The sequence below is a fragment of the Pseudophryne corroboree genome, chromosome 3, assembly GCF_028390025.1.
Source record: "Pseudophryne corroboree isolate aPseCor3 chromosome 3, aPseCor3.hap2, whole genome shotgun sequence".
Lineage (NCBI taxonomy): Eukaryota > Metazoa > Chordata > Amphibia > Anura > Myobatrachidae > Pseudophryne > Pseudophryne corroboree.
The window spans coordinates 35,758,817-35,776,029 of NC_086446.1; the positions used below are offsets into that span (position 1 = coordinate 35,758,817).

Sequence of the window (17,213 nt, forward strand, 5' to 3'; positions counted from 1 at the left end):
AAAAATGAGCACGTATAAATTTTATTGTCTCATTTGTCTGGTTTGGTTCTCTTTATCTACGTTTAGAACTTCTGAGATCGTTTTTAGGCCACATTTCAGCAGAGATATAGAAAATTCTGAAGGGTTCACAAACTTTCAAGCATGTTTACAATGTACTCAGTCACCGTGTGTCTCCTACAGATGGACCCAGTAACAGAGATACCCCAGAGAGATGTCCCCGTCCTCTGTATTCCCAGGATTGTACAGAGGAGAATCACAGGATCCCACAGGAGGATCAGGTAGGTGGGATTTAGGGTCTCGCCAAATAAAGAGACTTTTCACTATATAAGATGTAATGCATCTGTGTGTGTCTTATTCAATGATATTCTACGTTTTACCTCAATGACATTAGTAAAGTGTTATTTTAATGTTTTGTGTATTAATTATGAGTATATTACTTACTTTAAGATAAAAGTTATAGAGAAAGAAGAAGAGATGTATGTGACCGATATGAAAGCAGAAGATAAAGAGGGAGAAGAAGAAACGTATATGACTAATATGAAGGCAGAAGATACAGAGGGAGAAGAAGAGACGTATGTGATTGATATGAAGGCAGAAGATATAGAGGGAGAAGAAGAGACGTATGTGATTGATATAAAGGGAGAAGAAGAGACGTATGTGACTGATATGAAGGTAGAATATATAGAGGGAGAAGAAGAGACGTTTTTAACGGATATAAAGGCAGAAGATATAGAGGGAGAAGAAGAGACGTATGTGAGGGGTGATCAGCGGTGTAAGGAGGAAGAAATCCCTACAGATATCAGCACAGGTGAGTAATAAACACATTACATACAGTACTATGGAAATGTTTTAGGCAGGTGTGGACAAAATTCTGCAATGTAAGAACGTTTTCAAAAATAGAAGTGTTAATAGTTTATTTTTATCAATTAACAAAGTGCAAAGTGAAAGAACAGTAGAGAAATCTAAATCAAATCAATAATGCTTTCAAAATAGATACGCATGCACACATTTTTTGAGGGAACTCAGCAGGGAGGTTCGAAACATCTTGGAGAACTCACCACAGATCTGTGGATGTCGGCTTGCTCATATCCTTCTATCTCTTTATGTAATCCCAGACAGACTCGATGAAGTTGAGATCAACTGTGGGGGCCATATCATCACTTCCAGGACTCCATGTTCTTTTTTACGCTGAAGATAGTTCTTAAGGACATTGGCTGTATGTTTGGGGTTGTTGCCCTGCTGCAGAATACATTTGGAGCCAATCAGATGCCTCCATAATGGTATTGCAGATTTTTTCCACACTTGCCCAAACTTTTGCAGGGTACTGTATATGAGTCACATTTCTCTTATATCCTAGAGGATGCTGGGGTCCACATTAGTACCATGAGGTATAGACTGGCCCATTAAGGGTTTGAGAGTGTGGGCTGGCTCCTCCCTTTATGCCCCTCCTACCAGACTCAGTTTAGAAAATGTGCCCGGAGGAGCCGGTCACAGCTAGGGGAGCTCTACAGAACTTCTCTGGTAAAAGTTTTTTTAGAGTTTATTATTTTACAGGGAGGCTGCTGGCAACAGCCTCCCTGCTTCTTGGGACTAATGGGGGGGAGCAGTGTCCACCCTGCGGGGTCTGAGCCACTATCTCCGCTGACAGGACACTGAGCTCCTGAGGGGATTGAACGTTTCCCGCCACAGGTGATCGCTCACCCCAGCGCCACCCCCTTACAGAGCCAGAAGATCGGTGGTGAGTCAGTCACCGGCCCCCCTAGCAAGCGGGGAGCCGGTGTGAAGATGGCGGCAACAGGGTATGGAGCGCAGTACTAACTGCGCTCCGGGGCTCAGCGGTACATAGTGCGGCACTGTGAGGGGCTCCCTGAACCAGTGCCAACACCCTACACTGACCTCCAAGCCTGTCTGGGTCCCAGGATCGCTGCCAGCACTTATCCTTCGGCCAGTATAATCTTCAGAAGAGCGGAAAGACAGCGCCATGAAAGGGGCGGAGCTTCTCCTCAGAGCAGACCCAGCAGTGTTCAGCACCATCTTCCTGCCTGCAGAAGCGCTGACAGGGAGAGCTGTACCTCCAAATCAACTCCAGCTATCTTGTACGGTACCAGGGGGTTGTGGAAGGGAGGGGGAGGCTGTGTAAGGTCTGTGTAGCCTATTAAGGTACACAGACATAAAGGGAGGAGCCAGTCCATCCTTGGGGGAAGGGGACGACGACTGTGTCTGACATTTGCCTGTGTAGGTGTGTACTATCTCACATAGCCATGTCTAGGGACTCTGTCATACTGTATGCTGCAGAAGATGTTTCCTCTCAGGAGGATCCATTCCATGTACACAGGATTGTAATGCTTTTTCTCAGATTCCCATTGTTAAAGCTAATACTGAGACTGAAACTCAGGTGTTGAAGTCTATGGCAGTTTGATCAGGCTCTGTCCCTATTCCTGCAAAATCTCCTAGCATGTTCCCACAGAAACGTGCACTTGCCCAAATCATGCAAGATGACACGGATACAGATTCTGATGCTGCAGACGGTGATGGGGATGTGCTGAGGGGGGTGGCATCCCTTGCTAAGGGCGTGCAGCTCATGATTGAGCCCATTAGAGATGTGTTAAATATTAATGACACCACACCTGAGCAGGTTGAGGAGGCTTACTTCACTGACAATAAGAAAGCCCCGCTAACCTTTCCCGTGTCTAAAGAATTAAACGCTATATTTGAAAAATCCTGGGAAAATCCGGAGAAAAAATTTCACATCCCGAATAGGGTTCTGGTTGCTTTTCCCTTCCCTGGGAAAGATAGGAAAAAATGGTTTAACCCACCCATTGTGGACGCATCTGTCTCCAGACTGTCTAAAAAGGTGGTTTTACCTGTCCCTGGATCTACCGTGTTCAAAGAACCGGCTGATCATAAAATTGAAACTACGCTCAAATCCATATACACTGCTTCCGGAGTGGCGTTAAGGCCCACTATTGCCTGTGCATGGATTTCTAAAGCCATAGTGAAGTGGTCAGGCACATTACTAGTGGATTTGGATACAATGGATAGAAGTGACATTGAATTGTTTTTACGTAACATACAGGATTCTGCGGGGTTCATGGTGGAATCCATGAAAGACCTGGGTACGCTGATTGCATGGATATCCTCCATGTTGGTATCTGCTCGCAGGGTACTCTGGATACTCCAACGGTCTGCAGATGCGGAATCCAGGAGAAGTGTGGAGAACCTACCCTACACAGGTCAGACTCTATTTGGGGAAGTGTTGGATGCGTGGATTTCCATGGCAACCGTGAGTAAGTCACCTTCCCTTCCCTCTGTTACACCTTCTACGAAGAATCCATTTTCTCTGACGTCCTAGTGGATGCTGGGAACTCTGTAAGGACCATGGGGAATAGACGGCTCCGCAGGAGACTGGGCACATCTTTACAGTGAGACCTGCTGGCAACAGGCTCACTGCACCGAGGGACTAAGGGGAGAAGAAGCGAACCTACCTAAGTGGTGGTAGCTTGGGCTTCTTAGGCTACTGGACACCATTAGCTCCAGAGGGATCGCACACAGGACCTGACCTCGTCGTCCGTTCCCGGAGCCGCGCCGCCGTCCCCCTTACAGAGCCAGAAGCAAGAAGGTCCGGGAAAATCGGCGGCTGAAGACTTCTGTCTTCTCCAAGGTAGCGCACAGCACTGCAGCTGTGCGCCATTTATCCTCATGCACACCACACACTGCGGTCACTGATGGGTGCAGGGCGCTGGGGGGGGCGCTCTGAGCAGCAATAAATAACACCTTGGCTGGCAAACTGACACCATATATAGCCCCAGGGGCTATATAGGTGTATATTAACCCCTGCCAGAATTATTAAAATAGCGTGAGAAAGCCCGCCGAAAAAGGGGCGGAGCCTTCTCCCTCAGCACACTGGCGCCATTTTCCCTCACAGCTCCGCTGGAAGGATCGCTCCCTGGCTCTCTCCTGCAGTCCTGCACTACAGAAAGGGTAAAAAAGAGAGGGGGGGCACAAATTTAGGCGCAGTATAGTGTGTGTATATATATATATATATATATATGTATATATATATGCAGCTATAAGGGAAAACACTCTTTATAGGTGATATCCCTGTGGTATATAGCGCTCTGGTGTGTGCTGGCATACTCTCCCTCTGTCTCCCCAAAGGGCTTTGTGGGGTCCTGTCCTCTGTCAGAGCATTCCCTGTGTGTGTGCTGTGTGTCGGTACTGCTGTGTCGACATGTATGATGAGGAAAATGACGTGGAGGCGGAACAAATGCCTGTGAATGTGATGTCACCCCTGCGGGGTCAACACCTGTGTGGATGGACTTATGGAAGGAATTACGTGACAGTGTCAACTCCTTACATAAAAGGTTTGACGACATAGGACAGCCGGCTACTCAGCTTGTGCCTGTTCCAGCGTCTCAAATGTCATCAGGGGCTTTAAAACGCCCGCTACCTCAGATGACAGACACAGATATCGACACGGATACCGACTCCAGTGTCGACGACGATGAGACTAGTGTACCCTCCAATAGGTCCACCCGTTACATGATTGAGGCAATGAAAAATGTATTACACATTTCTGATAATACCCCAGGTACCACAAAAAAGGGTATTATGTTTGGTGAGAAAAAACTACCTGTAGTTTTTCCTGCATCTGAGGAATTAAATGAGGTGTGTGAGCAGAGGCGGAACTCCGGGAGGCAGCGGAGTCGGCTGCCGCCGGGCTCCTGACCTGAAGAGGGCGCCTCGCAGTGGCGTAACTACTGCCCCCGCAGTCCTCACAGTGGCTTGGGGGCGAGGGGCTGCACGGGCGCCACTGACTTTACACAGATTGACATGCGGACGAGCGTCCGCATGTCAATCTGCGGTCTCCCTCCCTGCTGTGTTGGAGGGACACGGAGCGCATAGCGCGTCTCTCCTGTGTCCCTCCCTGGCTCTCTCTCCTCCGGCCGGTCTAATACAGGAAGTGCCGTTCGTGAGCTCTGATTGGCTCACGAACCGGCACTTCCTGTATTAGACCGGCCGGGGGAGAGCCATGAGGGACATAGGAGAGACGCGCTATGCGCTCCGTGTCCCTCCAACACAAGGAGGGGGGGGAGCAGGCACTGGGGGCATATACCTGGCACTAGGGGGCATATACCTGGCACTGTGGGGGAAGACCTGGCACTGGGGGGTATATACATGGCACTGTGGGGGAAGACCTGGCACTGGGGGGCATATACCTGGCACTGGGGGGCATATACCTGGCACTGGGGGGCATATACCTGGCACTGTGGGGCATATACCTGGCACTGGGGAGTATATACCTGGCACTGGGGGGTATATACCTGGCACTGGGGGGGAAGACCTGGCACTGGGGGGCATATACCTGGCACTGGGGGGAAGACCTGGCACTGGGGGGCATATACCTGGCACTGGGGGGCATATACCTGGCACTGTGGGAGAAGACCTGGCACTGGGGGGCATATACCTGGCACTGGGGGGCATATACCTGGCACTGTGGGGGAAGACCTGGCACTGGGGGGCATATACCTGGCACTGGGGGGCATATACCTGGCACTGTGGGGGAAGACCTGGCACTGGGGGGCATATACCTGGCACTGTGGGGCATATACCTGGCACTGGGGGGCATATACCTGGCACTGGGGGAATATACCTGGCACTGTGGGGGAAGACCTGGCACTGGGGGGCATATACCTGGCACTGGGGGGCATATACCTGGCACTGGGGGGCATATACCTGGCACTGGGGGGCATATACCTGGCACTGGGGGGGCATATACCTGGCACTGGGGGGGAAGACCTGGCACTGGGGGGCATATATCTGGCACTGGGGGGCATATACCTGGCACTGTGGGGGAAGACCTGGCACTGGGGGGCATATACCTGGCACTGGGGGGCATATACCTGGCACTGTGGGGGAAGACCTGGCACTGGGGGGCATATACCTGGCACTGGGGGGCATATACCTGGCACTGTGGGGGAAGACCTGGCACTGGGGGGCATATACCTGGCACTGGGGGACATATACCTGGCACTGGGGGGGGAAGACCTGGGGCGGGGGGCATATGTGGCACTGGGGAGGAGGGTATATTTGGCACTGGGGGCATATACCTGGCACTGTGTGGGGGAAGATCTGGCACTGGGCGCATATACCTGGCCCTGTGGGGGAATACCTGGCACTGGGGGCATATACCTGGCCCTGTGGGGGAATATCTGGCACTGGGGGCATACACCTGGCCCTGTGGGGGAATATCTGGCACTGGGGGCATACACCTGGCACTGTGGGGGAATATCTGGCACTGGGGGCATACACCTAGCACTGTGGGGGAATATCTGGCACTCGGGGCATATACCTGGCACTGTGGAGGAATATCTGGCACTGGGGGCATATACTTGGCACTGTGGGGGAATATCTGGCACTGGGGGCATATAGCTGGCACTGTGGGGGAGTAGGCACTGAGGGGGCATATGTGGCACTGTGGTGGAATATTTGGCACTGGGGGGAGCAGGCACTGAGGGGGCATATGTGGCACTGGGGGGGGGGTATATTTGGCACTGGGGGCATGTACCTGGCACTGGAGGCATATACCTGACACTGTGGGGGAATATCTGGCATTGGGGGCATATGTGGCACCGGGAGCACGGCCCTAGCAACAAGCACTAACCCCTAGCAACGAGCATGACACCCAGTGCATGAAACCCCTGGCAACGAGCATGACACCCTGAGCATGAAAACCCCTGGCACCGTGCATGGAACCAAGAGCATGAAACCGCTGGCTACGAGCATGACACCCATTGCATGAAACCCCTGGCAACGAGCATGACACCCTGAGCATGAAAACCCCTGGCACCGTGCATGGAACCAAGAACATGAAACCGCTGGCAACGAACATAACACCCAGTGCATGAAACCCCTGGCAACGAGCATGACACCCTGAGCATGAAAACCCCTGGCACCGTGCATGGAACCAAGAGCATGAAACCCCTGGCAACGAGCAGGTAATTTAAAAGTAATTAGAAGCCTTACTGTAGAACTTAATGTATAATGGGCATTACGGTGTGTGGCATAATGTATCACGGACATTGCGGTGTGTGTCATAATGTGTCGGGCATTACGGTGTATGGTATACTATGTCGCGGGCATTGTGATATGTGGTATAATGTCTCAGGCTCATTGTGGTGTGTGTTATACTGTGTCAAGACATTGTATGTGCTATAATGTATCAGGGGTATTGCAGTGTGTAGCATAATGTATAACGGGCATTGCGATTCCTGTCATAATGTGTCACAGGCATTACGGTGTGTGGTATAATGTATCAGGGGCATTGCAGTGTGTAGCATAATGTATAACGGGCATTGCGATTCATGTCATAATGTGTCGGGGTCATTACGGTGTGTGGCATAATGTGTCGGGGGCATTATGGTGTCTGCATATTGTGTCATGTGCATTATAGTGTGTGGCATAATGTCTAAGGGCCACTGCAGTATGTGGCATAATGTATACTGGGCATTACTATAAGGAGGAAAAATTACAAATAATGTAAGGGGCATGAATCAGGATTATTTTTCTTTCCCGTCTGGGCGTGCAGGTTGGAAAACTGGGGTATAACGCAGTCTTTTCCTGCAATGTCACACCCCTTTATGGTAAGCCACGCCCATCCCAACGAAGCCACACTCTCTATACTGCCAATTATGGAGGGGGGGGGGGGGGGGCAAATAATTTTTTGGCTTGGGGGAGAAAAATTTCTAGTTACGTCACTGAACTGACTCATTCCTGTAAGCCGCCACTACAGCGCAAACCCCAGGAGAGTACGCTGGTGCGCGCCTGCTGTGGGAGGTAGGAGAGGAGCTGCTGCTACCGTTGCCCCGCTGCTGTGGGGAAGGGGGGGACGGGACGGATGGACACACGTGCGAGGCGGAGTTTAAGAGCTGGTACCACGCTTGCCTTGGATTCCACTTCCTAATTGCGCTCTGCCTCCGGTAATTGGGGAGGAGAGAAGAGCCTTCTTTCACTACACAAGGTATCCATCTATGCTCCCTTTCTCCCTGTATAAGTGCACTGCCAGTATACTGTATGTATGTTTGTATATATAGATAGAGGTAGGGGTCTGGCACAGCCACATAATAGACTAATACATTGGGTGCCCTCACAGCAAAGTAGTTTAGCAAAATAGAGGTGGTGCGGCACTCCAATGATTTGCACACTGACACCAATTGAAGTAGTGCAACGTTTCAATGCCCGTTTAATGAATCTGCATTTTTGTCATATATACAATGACCCCCATTCTGCCTCATCCCGTCCTCCAGACCTCTGTTACTCCATCTGCCCCCCCCCCCTTCCCATTTGCCAAGTCCTTCTGCCCGCCCGCGACCATCCCTCCCCATCTTCCTCCCATAATTAATTGTCCTCCCGCAGGGAATACATATGTTTTACCGACAGACGGGATGCCGTCTGTCAGCATCCTGACAGCAGCATCCCGTCCGTCAGAATGCTGGCAGGGGGCGTGCGCAATGAATGCCCTTGCTTGTTGCGCTCGCAACGCAGTGGTCTCGGTGGTTCTCATCCCACTCTATTGGTGTTGTGGAATAAGACCTTTGAGACGGTATTCTGGTGTCGGTATCCTGACCGCTAGGAATCCCGACAGCCAGCAAAATGATTGCCTCCCCTCCCGCAGTATCGGTCACATTATAGACTCTACATCACTTTCAGCTCCAGGCCCATGTGGACCCTAAACTGGCACTGGTCTGCTGGGATATATCATTAGCACAAGGTTAAAAATGCAGCCAAACCTCCAAAAATGCAGTTTTCAGAGGTTTGGCGGCTTACTACTTATCCACCAAGCCTAGACCCCAGGGCTTGGATGCGGTGGGCAACACCATCTTTAGATGGGCTTCTATCACATTTCCCATTGGACCCCTCCCAGCACCCCCCAGTGGGGCGCATCAGCCCACGCATGCACAGATAGGACTCCGGATCATACACCGGGAAGTTCTACTGTATCATGGCAAAGAATAGCTCTCACCGCAAGAGCTGTCCTTTGGAAATTTCTTTATGCATACGCCATTATGCTTGCAAAGAATGGCAGGATATATATAAAAATATATATATAGCCTGCAGGATCAATATTGGTGTGGTGTGTGTATGTATGTATATATATATATATATATATATATATATATTATTATTTTTTTGCCTCTATATAGGGGGGCACCTGTATTTATATTGCCTCCGGGCGTCTAGGACGAACTTACGCCACTGTGTGTGAGGAAGCGTGGACTTTCCCCGATAGGAAATTGATAATTTCTAAACGGTTATTGGCAGCGTACCCTTTCCCGCCAGAGGATAGGTCACGTTGGGAAACACCCCCTAGGGTAGATAAGGCGCTGACACGCTTATCAAAAAAGGTGGCACTACCGTCTCCGGATACGGCCGCCCTAAAGGAACCTGCTAATAGAAAGCAGGAAACTACCCTTAAAGCTATATACACACACACGGGCATTATATTGAGACCAGCTATTGCATCAGCATGGATGTGCAGTGCTGCAGCTGCGTGGTCAGATTCTCTGTAGGATAATATTGATACTATGGATAGGGACAATATTTTGCTGACGATAGAGCATATAAAAGACGCCGTCTTATACATGCGTGATACACAGAGGGATATTTGCCGGCTGGCATCAAAAATAAGCGCTATGTCCATTGCCGCCAGGCGGGGGTTATGGACTCGGCAATGGTCAGGCGATGCCGACTCGAAACGGCACATGGAGGTTTTACCCTATAAGGGGGTGGAACTGTTTGGGGAGGGTCTTTCGGACCTCGTTTCCACAGCTACTGCTGGGAAATCGACCTTTTTGCCACAGGCTACCCCACAGCAAAAGAAAGCACCGTATTATCAGGTACAGTCCTTTCGCCCCCAGAAAAGCAAGAGGGCTAGAGGCTCATCCTTTCTGCCGAGAGGCAAAGGTAAAGGGAAAAAGCTGCAGCACACAGCTAGTTCCCAAGAGCAGAAGTCCTCCCCCGCGTCCGGTAAGTCCACAGCATGACGCTGGGGCTGCTCAGGCGGACCCGGGTACAGTGGGGGCACGTCTCAGAAATTTCAGCGCACAAGTGGGCTCTCTCACAGGTGGATCCCTGGGTCCTTAAAGTAGTATCTCAGGGGTACAGGCTGGAATTCGAGACGTCTCCCCCCCGCCGTTTCCTAAAATCTGCCTTACCGGCAACTCCCTCTGCCAGGGAGGCAGTGTTGGTGGCTATTCAAAAACTGTATTCACAGCAAGTGATTGTCAAGGTACCCCTCCTTCAGCAAGGAAAGGGTTACTATTCCACAATGTTTGTGGTACCGAAACCGGACGGTTCGGTGAGACCCATCTTAAATTTAAAATCCTTGAACACTTATATCAAAAGGTTCAAGTTCAAGATGGAATCGCTCAGGGCGGTTATTGCGAGCCTGGACGAGGGGGATTACATGGTCTCCCTGGACATCAAGGATGCGTACCTGCATGTCACCATTTACCCTCCTCACCAGGAGTACCTCAGATTTGTGGTACAGGACTGTCACTATCAGTTCCAGACGCTGCCGTTTGGGTTATCCACGGCACCGAGGGTCTTTACCAAGGTAATGGCCGAAATGATGATACTCCTTCGCAAGAAGGGAGTTTTAATTATCCCGTACTTGGACGATCTCCTGATAAAGGCGAGGTCCAAGGAACAGTTGGTAGTGGGGGTAGCACTTTCTCGGAAGTGCTACACCAGCACGGCTGGATTCTCAATATTCCAAAGTCACAGCTGGTCCCGACGACACGTCTTCTGTTCCTGGGAATGATTCTGGACACAGACCAGAAAAGAGTGTTTCTTCCAGTGGAAAAAGCCGAGGAGTTGTCATCTCTAGTCAGAGACATCCTAAAACCAGGACAGGTGTCGGTACATCAATGCACACGAGTCCTGGGAAAAATGGTAGCTTCGTACGAAGCAATTCCATTCGGAAGGTCCCACGCAAGTATTTTCCAGTGGGACCTGTTGGACAAATGGTCCGGGTCCCATCTCCAGATGCAACAGCGGATAACCCTGTCGGCAAGGACCAGGGTGTCGCTGCTGTGGTGGCTGCAGAGGGCTCATCTACTAGAGGGCCGCAGATTCGGAATACAGGACTGGGTCCTGGTGACCACGGATGCCAGCCATCGGGGCTGGGGTGCAGTCACACAGGGAAGAAATTTCCAAGGACTGTGGTCAAATCAGGAGATTTAGCTTCACATAAATATTCTGGAGCTAAGGGCCATTTACAATGCCCTAAGCCAAGCAAGGCCCCTGCTTCAGAACCAGCCGGTACTGATCCAATCAGACAACATCACGGCGGTCGCCCATGTAAACAGACAGGGCGGCACATGAAGCAGGAGGGCAAAGGCAGAAGCCACAAGGATTCTCCGATGGGCGGAAAATCATGTGTTAGCACTGACAGTAGTGTTCATTCCGGGAGTGGACAACTGGGAAGCAGACTTCCTCAGCAGGCACGACCTCCACCCGGGAGAATGGGGAATTCATCCAGAAGTCTTCCAAATGCTGGTAAACCGTTGGGAAAGACCACAGGTGGACATGATGGCGTCCCGCCTCAACAAAAAGCTAAAAAGATATTGCGCCAGGTCAAGGGACCCTCAGGCGATCGCTGTGGACGCTCTAGTAACACAGTGGGTGTACCAGTCGGTTTATGTGTTTCCTCCTCTGCCTCTCATTCCCAAGGTACTGAGAATAATACGAAGGCGAGGAGTGAAAACTATACTCGTGGTTCCGGATTGGCCAACAAGAGCTTGGTACCCGGAACTTCAAGAGATGCTTTCAGAGGACCCTTGGCCTCTGCCGCTCAGACAAGACCTGCTGCAGCAGGGGCCCTGTCTGTTCCAAGACTTACCACAGCTACGTTTGACGGCATGGCGGTTGAACACCGGATCCTGAAGGAAAAGGGCATTCCGGAGGAAGTCATCCCTACCCTGATCAAAGCCAGGAAGGATGTCACCGCAAAACATTATCACCGCATTTGGCGGAAATATGTTGCTTGATGTGAGGCCAGGAAGGCCCCAACGGAGGATTTTCAACTTGGTCAATTCCTGCATTTCCTGCAAGCAGGGGTGACGTTGGGCCTCAAATTGTGGTCCATTAAGGTCCAGATTTCGGCCCTGTCGATTTTCTTCCAGAAAGAACTGGCTTCACTGCCTGAAGTTCAGACTGTTGTCAATGGAGTTCTGCATATTCAGCCTCCTTTTGTGCCCCCAGTGGCACCTTGGGATCTCAATGTGGTTTTGGAGTTCCTGAAATCACATTGGTTTGAACCACTTAAGACTGTGGATTTGAAATATCTCACGTGGAAAGTGGTCATGCTGTTGGCCCTGGCTTCGGCCAGGCGTGTGTCAGAATTGGCGGCTTTGTCCTGCAAAAGCCCTTATCTGATTTTCCATATGGATAGGGCAGAGTTGAGGACTCGTCCTCAGTTTCTCCCGAAGGTGGTATCAGCGTTTCACATGAACCAGCCTATTTTGGTGCCTGCGGCTACTAGGGACTTGGAAGATTCCAAGTTACTGGACGTAGTCAGGGCCCTGAAAATTTATGTTTCCAGGACGGCTGGAGTCAGGAAAACTGACTCGCTGTTTATCCTGTATGCACCCAACAAGCTGGGTGCTCCTGCTTCTAAGCAGACTATCGCGCGCTGGATTTGTAGCACTATTCAGCTGGCGCATTCGGGACCACGAACCACGAACAGGCTCGAATAAAAACCTTCCCCCTGTTGAGACAAGGGTACCGTGACAATCACTTGATTTTGACACAACTTTAGTATCGCAGCGCTTTTGATCTCCCTTTCTGGAAGAGAAGCTGGCAAGGCTGATTTGAAAAATCGGTGAGGGGTACGTCTTGAAACTCTAACTTGTATCCTTGAGGTTACTATGTCTACTATCCAAGGATCCAGGTCCGAGTGCACCCAGACCTGACTGAAGAGTTTGAGACGTGCCCCCACTGTCGCGGACTCCCGCAGATGAGCCCCAGCGTCATGCGGTGGATTTGGTAGAAGCCGGAGAGGACTTCTGCTCCTGGGAACTTGCCACAGCCTGTACCCTTTTTCCCCTTCCTCTCCCCCTCACTGCAAGGAAGGAGGACCCACAACCTTTTTTGAATTTGCTGGGCCGAAAGGACTGCATCTGATAGTGAGGCGATTTCTTCTGCTGTGCAGGAACATAAGGTAAAAAAAGACAACTTACCCGCTGTAGCTGTAGAGACCAGGTCAGTGAGGTCATCACCAAACAAGATCTTACCGTTAAACGGTAAAGACTCCATCGCCTTCTTAGAGTCAGCATCAGCATTTCATTGATGAATCCACAATGCTCTCCTATCTGAGACTGCCATGGCATTGGCCCTTAAACCCAAAAGGCCAATATCCCTTACCGATTCTTTTAAATATGCTGCAGCTTCCTTGATATGACCCAAGGTCAAAAACACACTATCCCTGTCTAAGAAATCTACCTCAGATGACGAGTTATCTGCCCACTTTTCAATAGCGCTACTCACCCAAGCCGCAGCAACAGCGGGCCTGAGTAGCGACCCTGTAGTGACATAAATGGATTTCAGGGTATTTTCCTGCTTACGATCCGCAGGATCCTTCAGGGCTGCCGTGTCAGGGGACGGAAGCGCCACCTTTTTGGATAGACGCGATAAAGCTTTGTCTACTGTGGGGATTGACTCCCAGCTGTCCCTGTCCCCAGAGGGGAACGGATATGCTATTGGAATTCTTTTGGGAACATGTATCTGTTTGTCAGGATTTTCCCAAGCTTTTTCAAAAAGTGTGTTCAGTTCATGAGAGGGAGGAAACGTTACCTCAGGTTTCTTTCCTTTAAACATACAGACCCTCGTATCAGGAACAGCAGGGTCCTCAGTGATATGTAATACGTCTTTTATCGCCACAATCATGTACTGAATACTCTTAGCCAGTTTTGGATGTAATCTGGCATCACTATAGTCGACACTGGAATCGGAGTCCGTGTCGGTATCTGTATCTGCCATCTGGGCAAATGCACGTTTCTGCCACCCGAAGGGGTCTGGACCTGTGACAAAGCATCTTTCATGGATTTCCTCCATGTCTGGTTCTTAGACTCAGATTTATCAAATCTCTTAGCCAACTTAGTCACATTTGTATTTAAAACACTCAACATATTGACCCAATCATCCGTCAGCGGTGCCGACACTGTCACTCTCACAGAACTGTCTGTCCCCACGCCAGCCTCCTCCAGCCTCAGACATGTCGACACACCCACATACTGACAGCCACAAACACACTGGGGCTATAGGAGACAGACCCACAGCAGAGCCTGTTAGAGAGACACAGAGAGAGTTCTGCCAGCTCACACCCAGCGCCTATCCCGGTTCTGAAGTCAGTACCAAGACTGCCCAGACCCGCTAGCGCACCCTGTTACTTGCACAGCAGTGTGGAGGTCAGGGCCAGCGTCTCTGCAGCCTTCTGTGAAGAGAAAAATGGCGATTGTGAGAGCTATGCGGCTAAGCCCCGCCCCCGACATGGCGCGCTTCAGTCCTACTCAAAATTCTTTATACTGGCGGGGGTCCCTTAACAAGTGCCTGGGCACTGTTATACTCTATGCCAATTCTATTTGAGGCCCCCCATGCTGCCCAGGGCCGTGATCAGTGTTGGAGCATGGCGAACAGCGCGACCGCTGCGCGGTACCTCAAACGCCGTCATCTGCCGTCACTGAAGTCTTCTGACCTTCTCATACTCACCCGGCTTCAAACTTCTGGCTCTGTGAGGGGGTGACGGCGCGGCTCCGGGAACAAGCAGCTAGGCGTACCATAGTGCTCAAACCCTCTGGAGCTAATGATGTCCAGTAGAAGCAGAGCCCTTGAACTCTTAAGAAGTAGGTCTGCTTATCTCCCCTCACTCCCATGATGCAGGGAGCCTATAGCCAGCAGGTCTCCCTGAAAATAATAAACCTAAATAAAGTATTTTTCTGGGAAACTCAGGAGAGCTCCTCAGTGTGCATCCAGTCTCGCTGGGCACAGACTCTAACTGGAGTCTTGAGGAGGGGCATAGAGGGAGGAGCCAGTTCACACCCATTCAAAGTCTTATAGTGTGCCCATGTCTCCTGCGGATCCTGTCTATACCCCATGGTTCTTGAAGCATCCCCAGCATCCTCTAGGACGTATGAGAAATCACATTTGGAGGTGACCAGGAGGTTGTCTTTTCTGGGAATATTCCTCGACACGAAAGTGCAGAGGATGTTTCTCCCGGAGGAGAAAGCATTGGTGATACAAGCAATGGTCTGGGATGTCCTGAAGCCAGCCCGGGTTTCAGTTCATCAGTGCATTCGCCTTCTGGGGAATATGGTGGCCTCTTTAGAGGCTCTACAGTACAAAAGGTTTTATGTTCGGCTCTTCCAACTGGTTCTCCTGGACAAGTGGTCGGGATCTCATCTACACATGCGCCAGAGAATACGTCTGTCGCCGAAAGCCAGGATTTCACTCCTCTGGCGGCTATAACTACCTCACCTTCTGGTGGGCCACAGGTTCGGGATTCAGGACTGGATCCTTCTAACCACGGATGCGAGTCTCCGGGGCTGGGGCGCAGTCACTCAGGGGGTAACCTTCCAATGAAGGTGGTCAAGCCTGGAATCCAACCTTCCATAAACATTCTGGAACTATGAGCCGTCTACAACGGTCTTCTCCAAGCGGCCCATCTTCTGCGAGATCGAGCCATTCAGGTGCAGTCGAACAATGGAACGACGGTGGCTTACATAAACCGACAGGGTGGAACGAAGAGCAGAGCTGCAATGTCAGTAGTAACAGGAATCATCCTCTGGGCAGAAAAACACGCATTGGCGATGTCTGCAATCTTCATTCCGGTAGTAGACAACTGGGAAGCGGACTTCCTCAGCAGATACAATCTCCATACAGGAGAGTGGGGACTCCATCCGGAGGTGTTCATGGAGGTAACAGATCTTTGGGGTGTACCTCAAATATACATGATGGCCTCTCGTCTCAACAAGAAGCTTCGGCGGTATTGTTCCTGGTCGAGGGACCCGCACGCCGTGGCGGTGGACACCCTAGTGACTCCGTGGGCGTTCCAGTCGGTGTACGTGTTTCCTCCACTTCCACTCATTCCAAGAGTTCTAAAACTCATAAGGAGAACAAGAGTTCAGGCAAACCTCATTGCTCCGGACTGGAAAAGAAGGTCTTGGTACACAGATCTTCTGGATCTACTGCTAGAAGAGCCGAGGCCTCTCCCTCTTCAGGAGGACCTGCTGCAGCAGGGGCTGTTAGCTTATCAAGACTTACCGTGGCTACATTTGACGGCATGGAGGTTGAACGCCGGATATTAGCTCGAAAGGGCATTCCGAACAAAGTTATTCCTACCCTGATACAGGCTAGGAAAGGAGTAACGTCTAAACATTACCATCGTATTTGGAAAAAAATATGTATCTTGGCGTGAATCCAAGAAGTTTCCTACGGTGGAGTTTCAATTGGGATGGTTTCTTCTCTTCCTGCAAGCAGGTGTGGAAATGGGCCTGAGGTTGGGATCCGTAAAGGTCCAGATTTCGGCCCTATCCATTTTCTTCCAGAAAAAGTTGGCTTCCCTCCCTGAGGTTCAGACTTTTCTGAAAGGGGTTATGCACATCCAGCCTCCCTTTGTGCTGCCTACAGCGCCCTGTGATTTTAACGTGGTGTTAATTCCTCCAATCGGATTGGTTTGAGCTTCTACCAGAGGTTGAGGTCAAGTTTCGCACGTGGAAAGCTGTTACTTTGTTGGCCTTGACTTCTGCTACTTGGTAAGTAATACTTGTTCATCCGTTGCTGATGTTTCAAGCTAGTTAGCTTGGTTTGCCTTGTGTGTGAGCTGGTGTGAATCTCGCCACTATCTGTGTAAAATCCTTCTCTCGAAGTTGTCCGTCTCCATCTCTTAAAGTGCCAGTGGCTCCTAGTGGACCCATCTATACTCCATGGTACTAATGTGGTCCCCAGCATACTCTACAGACTACGAGAAAAGGATTTTTTTCCTGCTCCCCCCCCACATGATGTCACTGTGTGTTACCAGCCCAGAGATCTGACCAGTCTCCTCCCCACACTCTCTGGTGTATCTCGTACATCAGGAGCCATCAGCCCCTATCATACTCCTGCTCTCGCCCTCACATCATGTCACTGTGTTACTAGCCCAGAGATCTGACCAGTCT

General features: G+C 50.6%; 1 protein-coding gene across 1 annotated transcript in view; it reads left to right on the forward strand.

Annotated features, from left to right (window-relative positions):
• LOC135057116 (uncharacterized) overlaps positions 1 to 17,213 on the forward strand; it is a 176,804-nt gene that overhangs the window by 58,189 nt on the left and 101,402 nt on the right. The window contains 2 exon segments of the mRNA XM_063963015.1: positions 181 to 278; positions 448 to 808. Coding sequence (XP_063819085.1) covers positions 181 to 278; positions 448 to 808 — 459 coding nt within the window.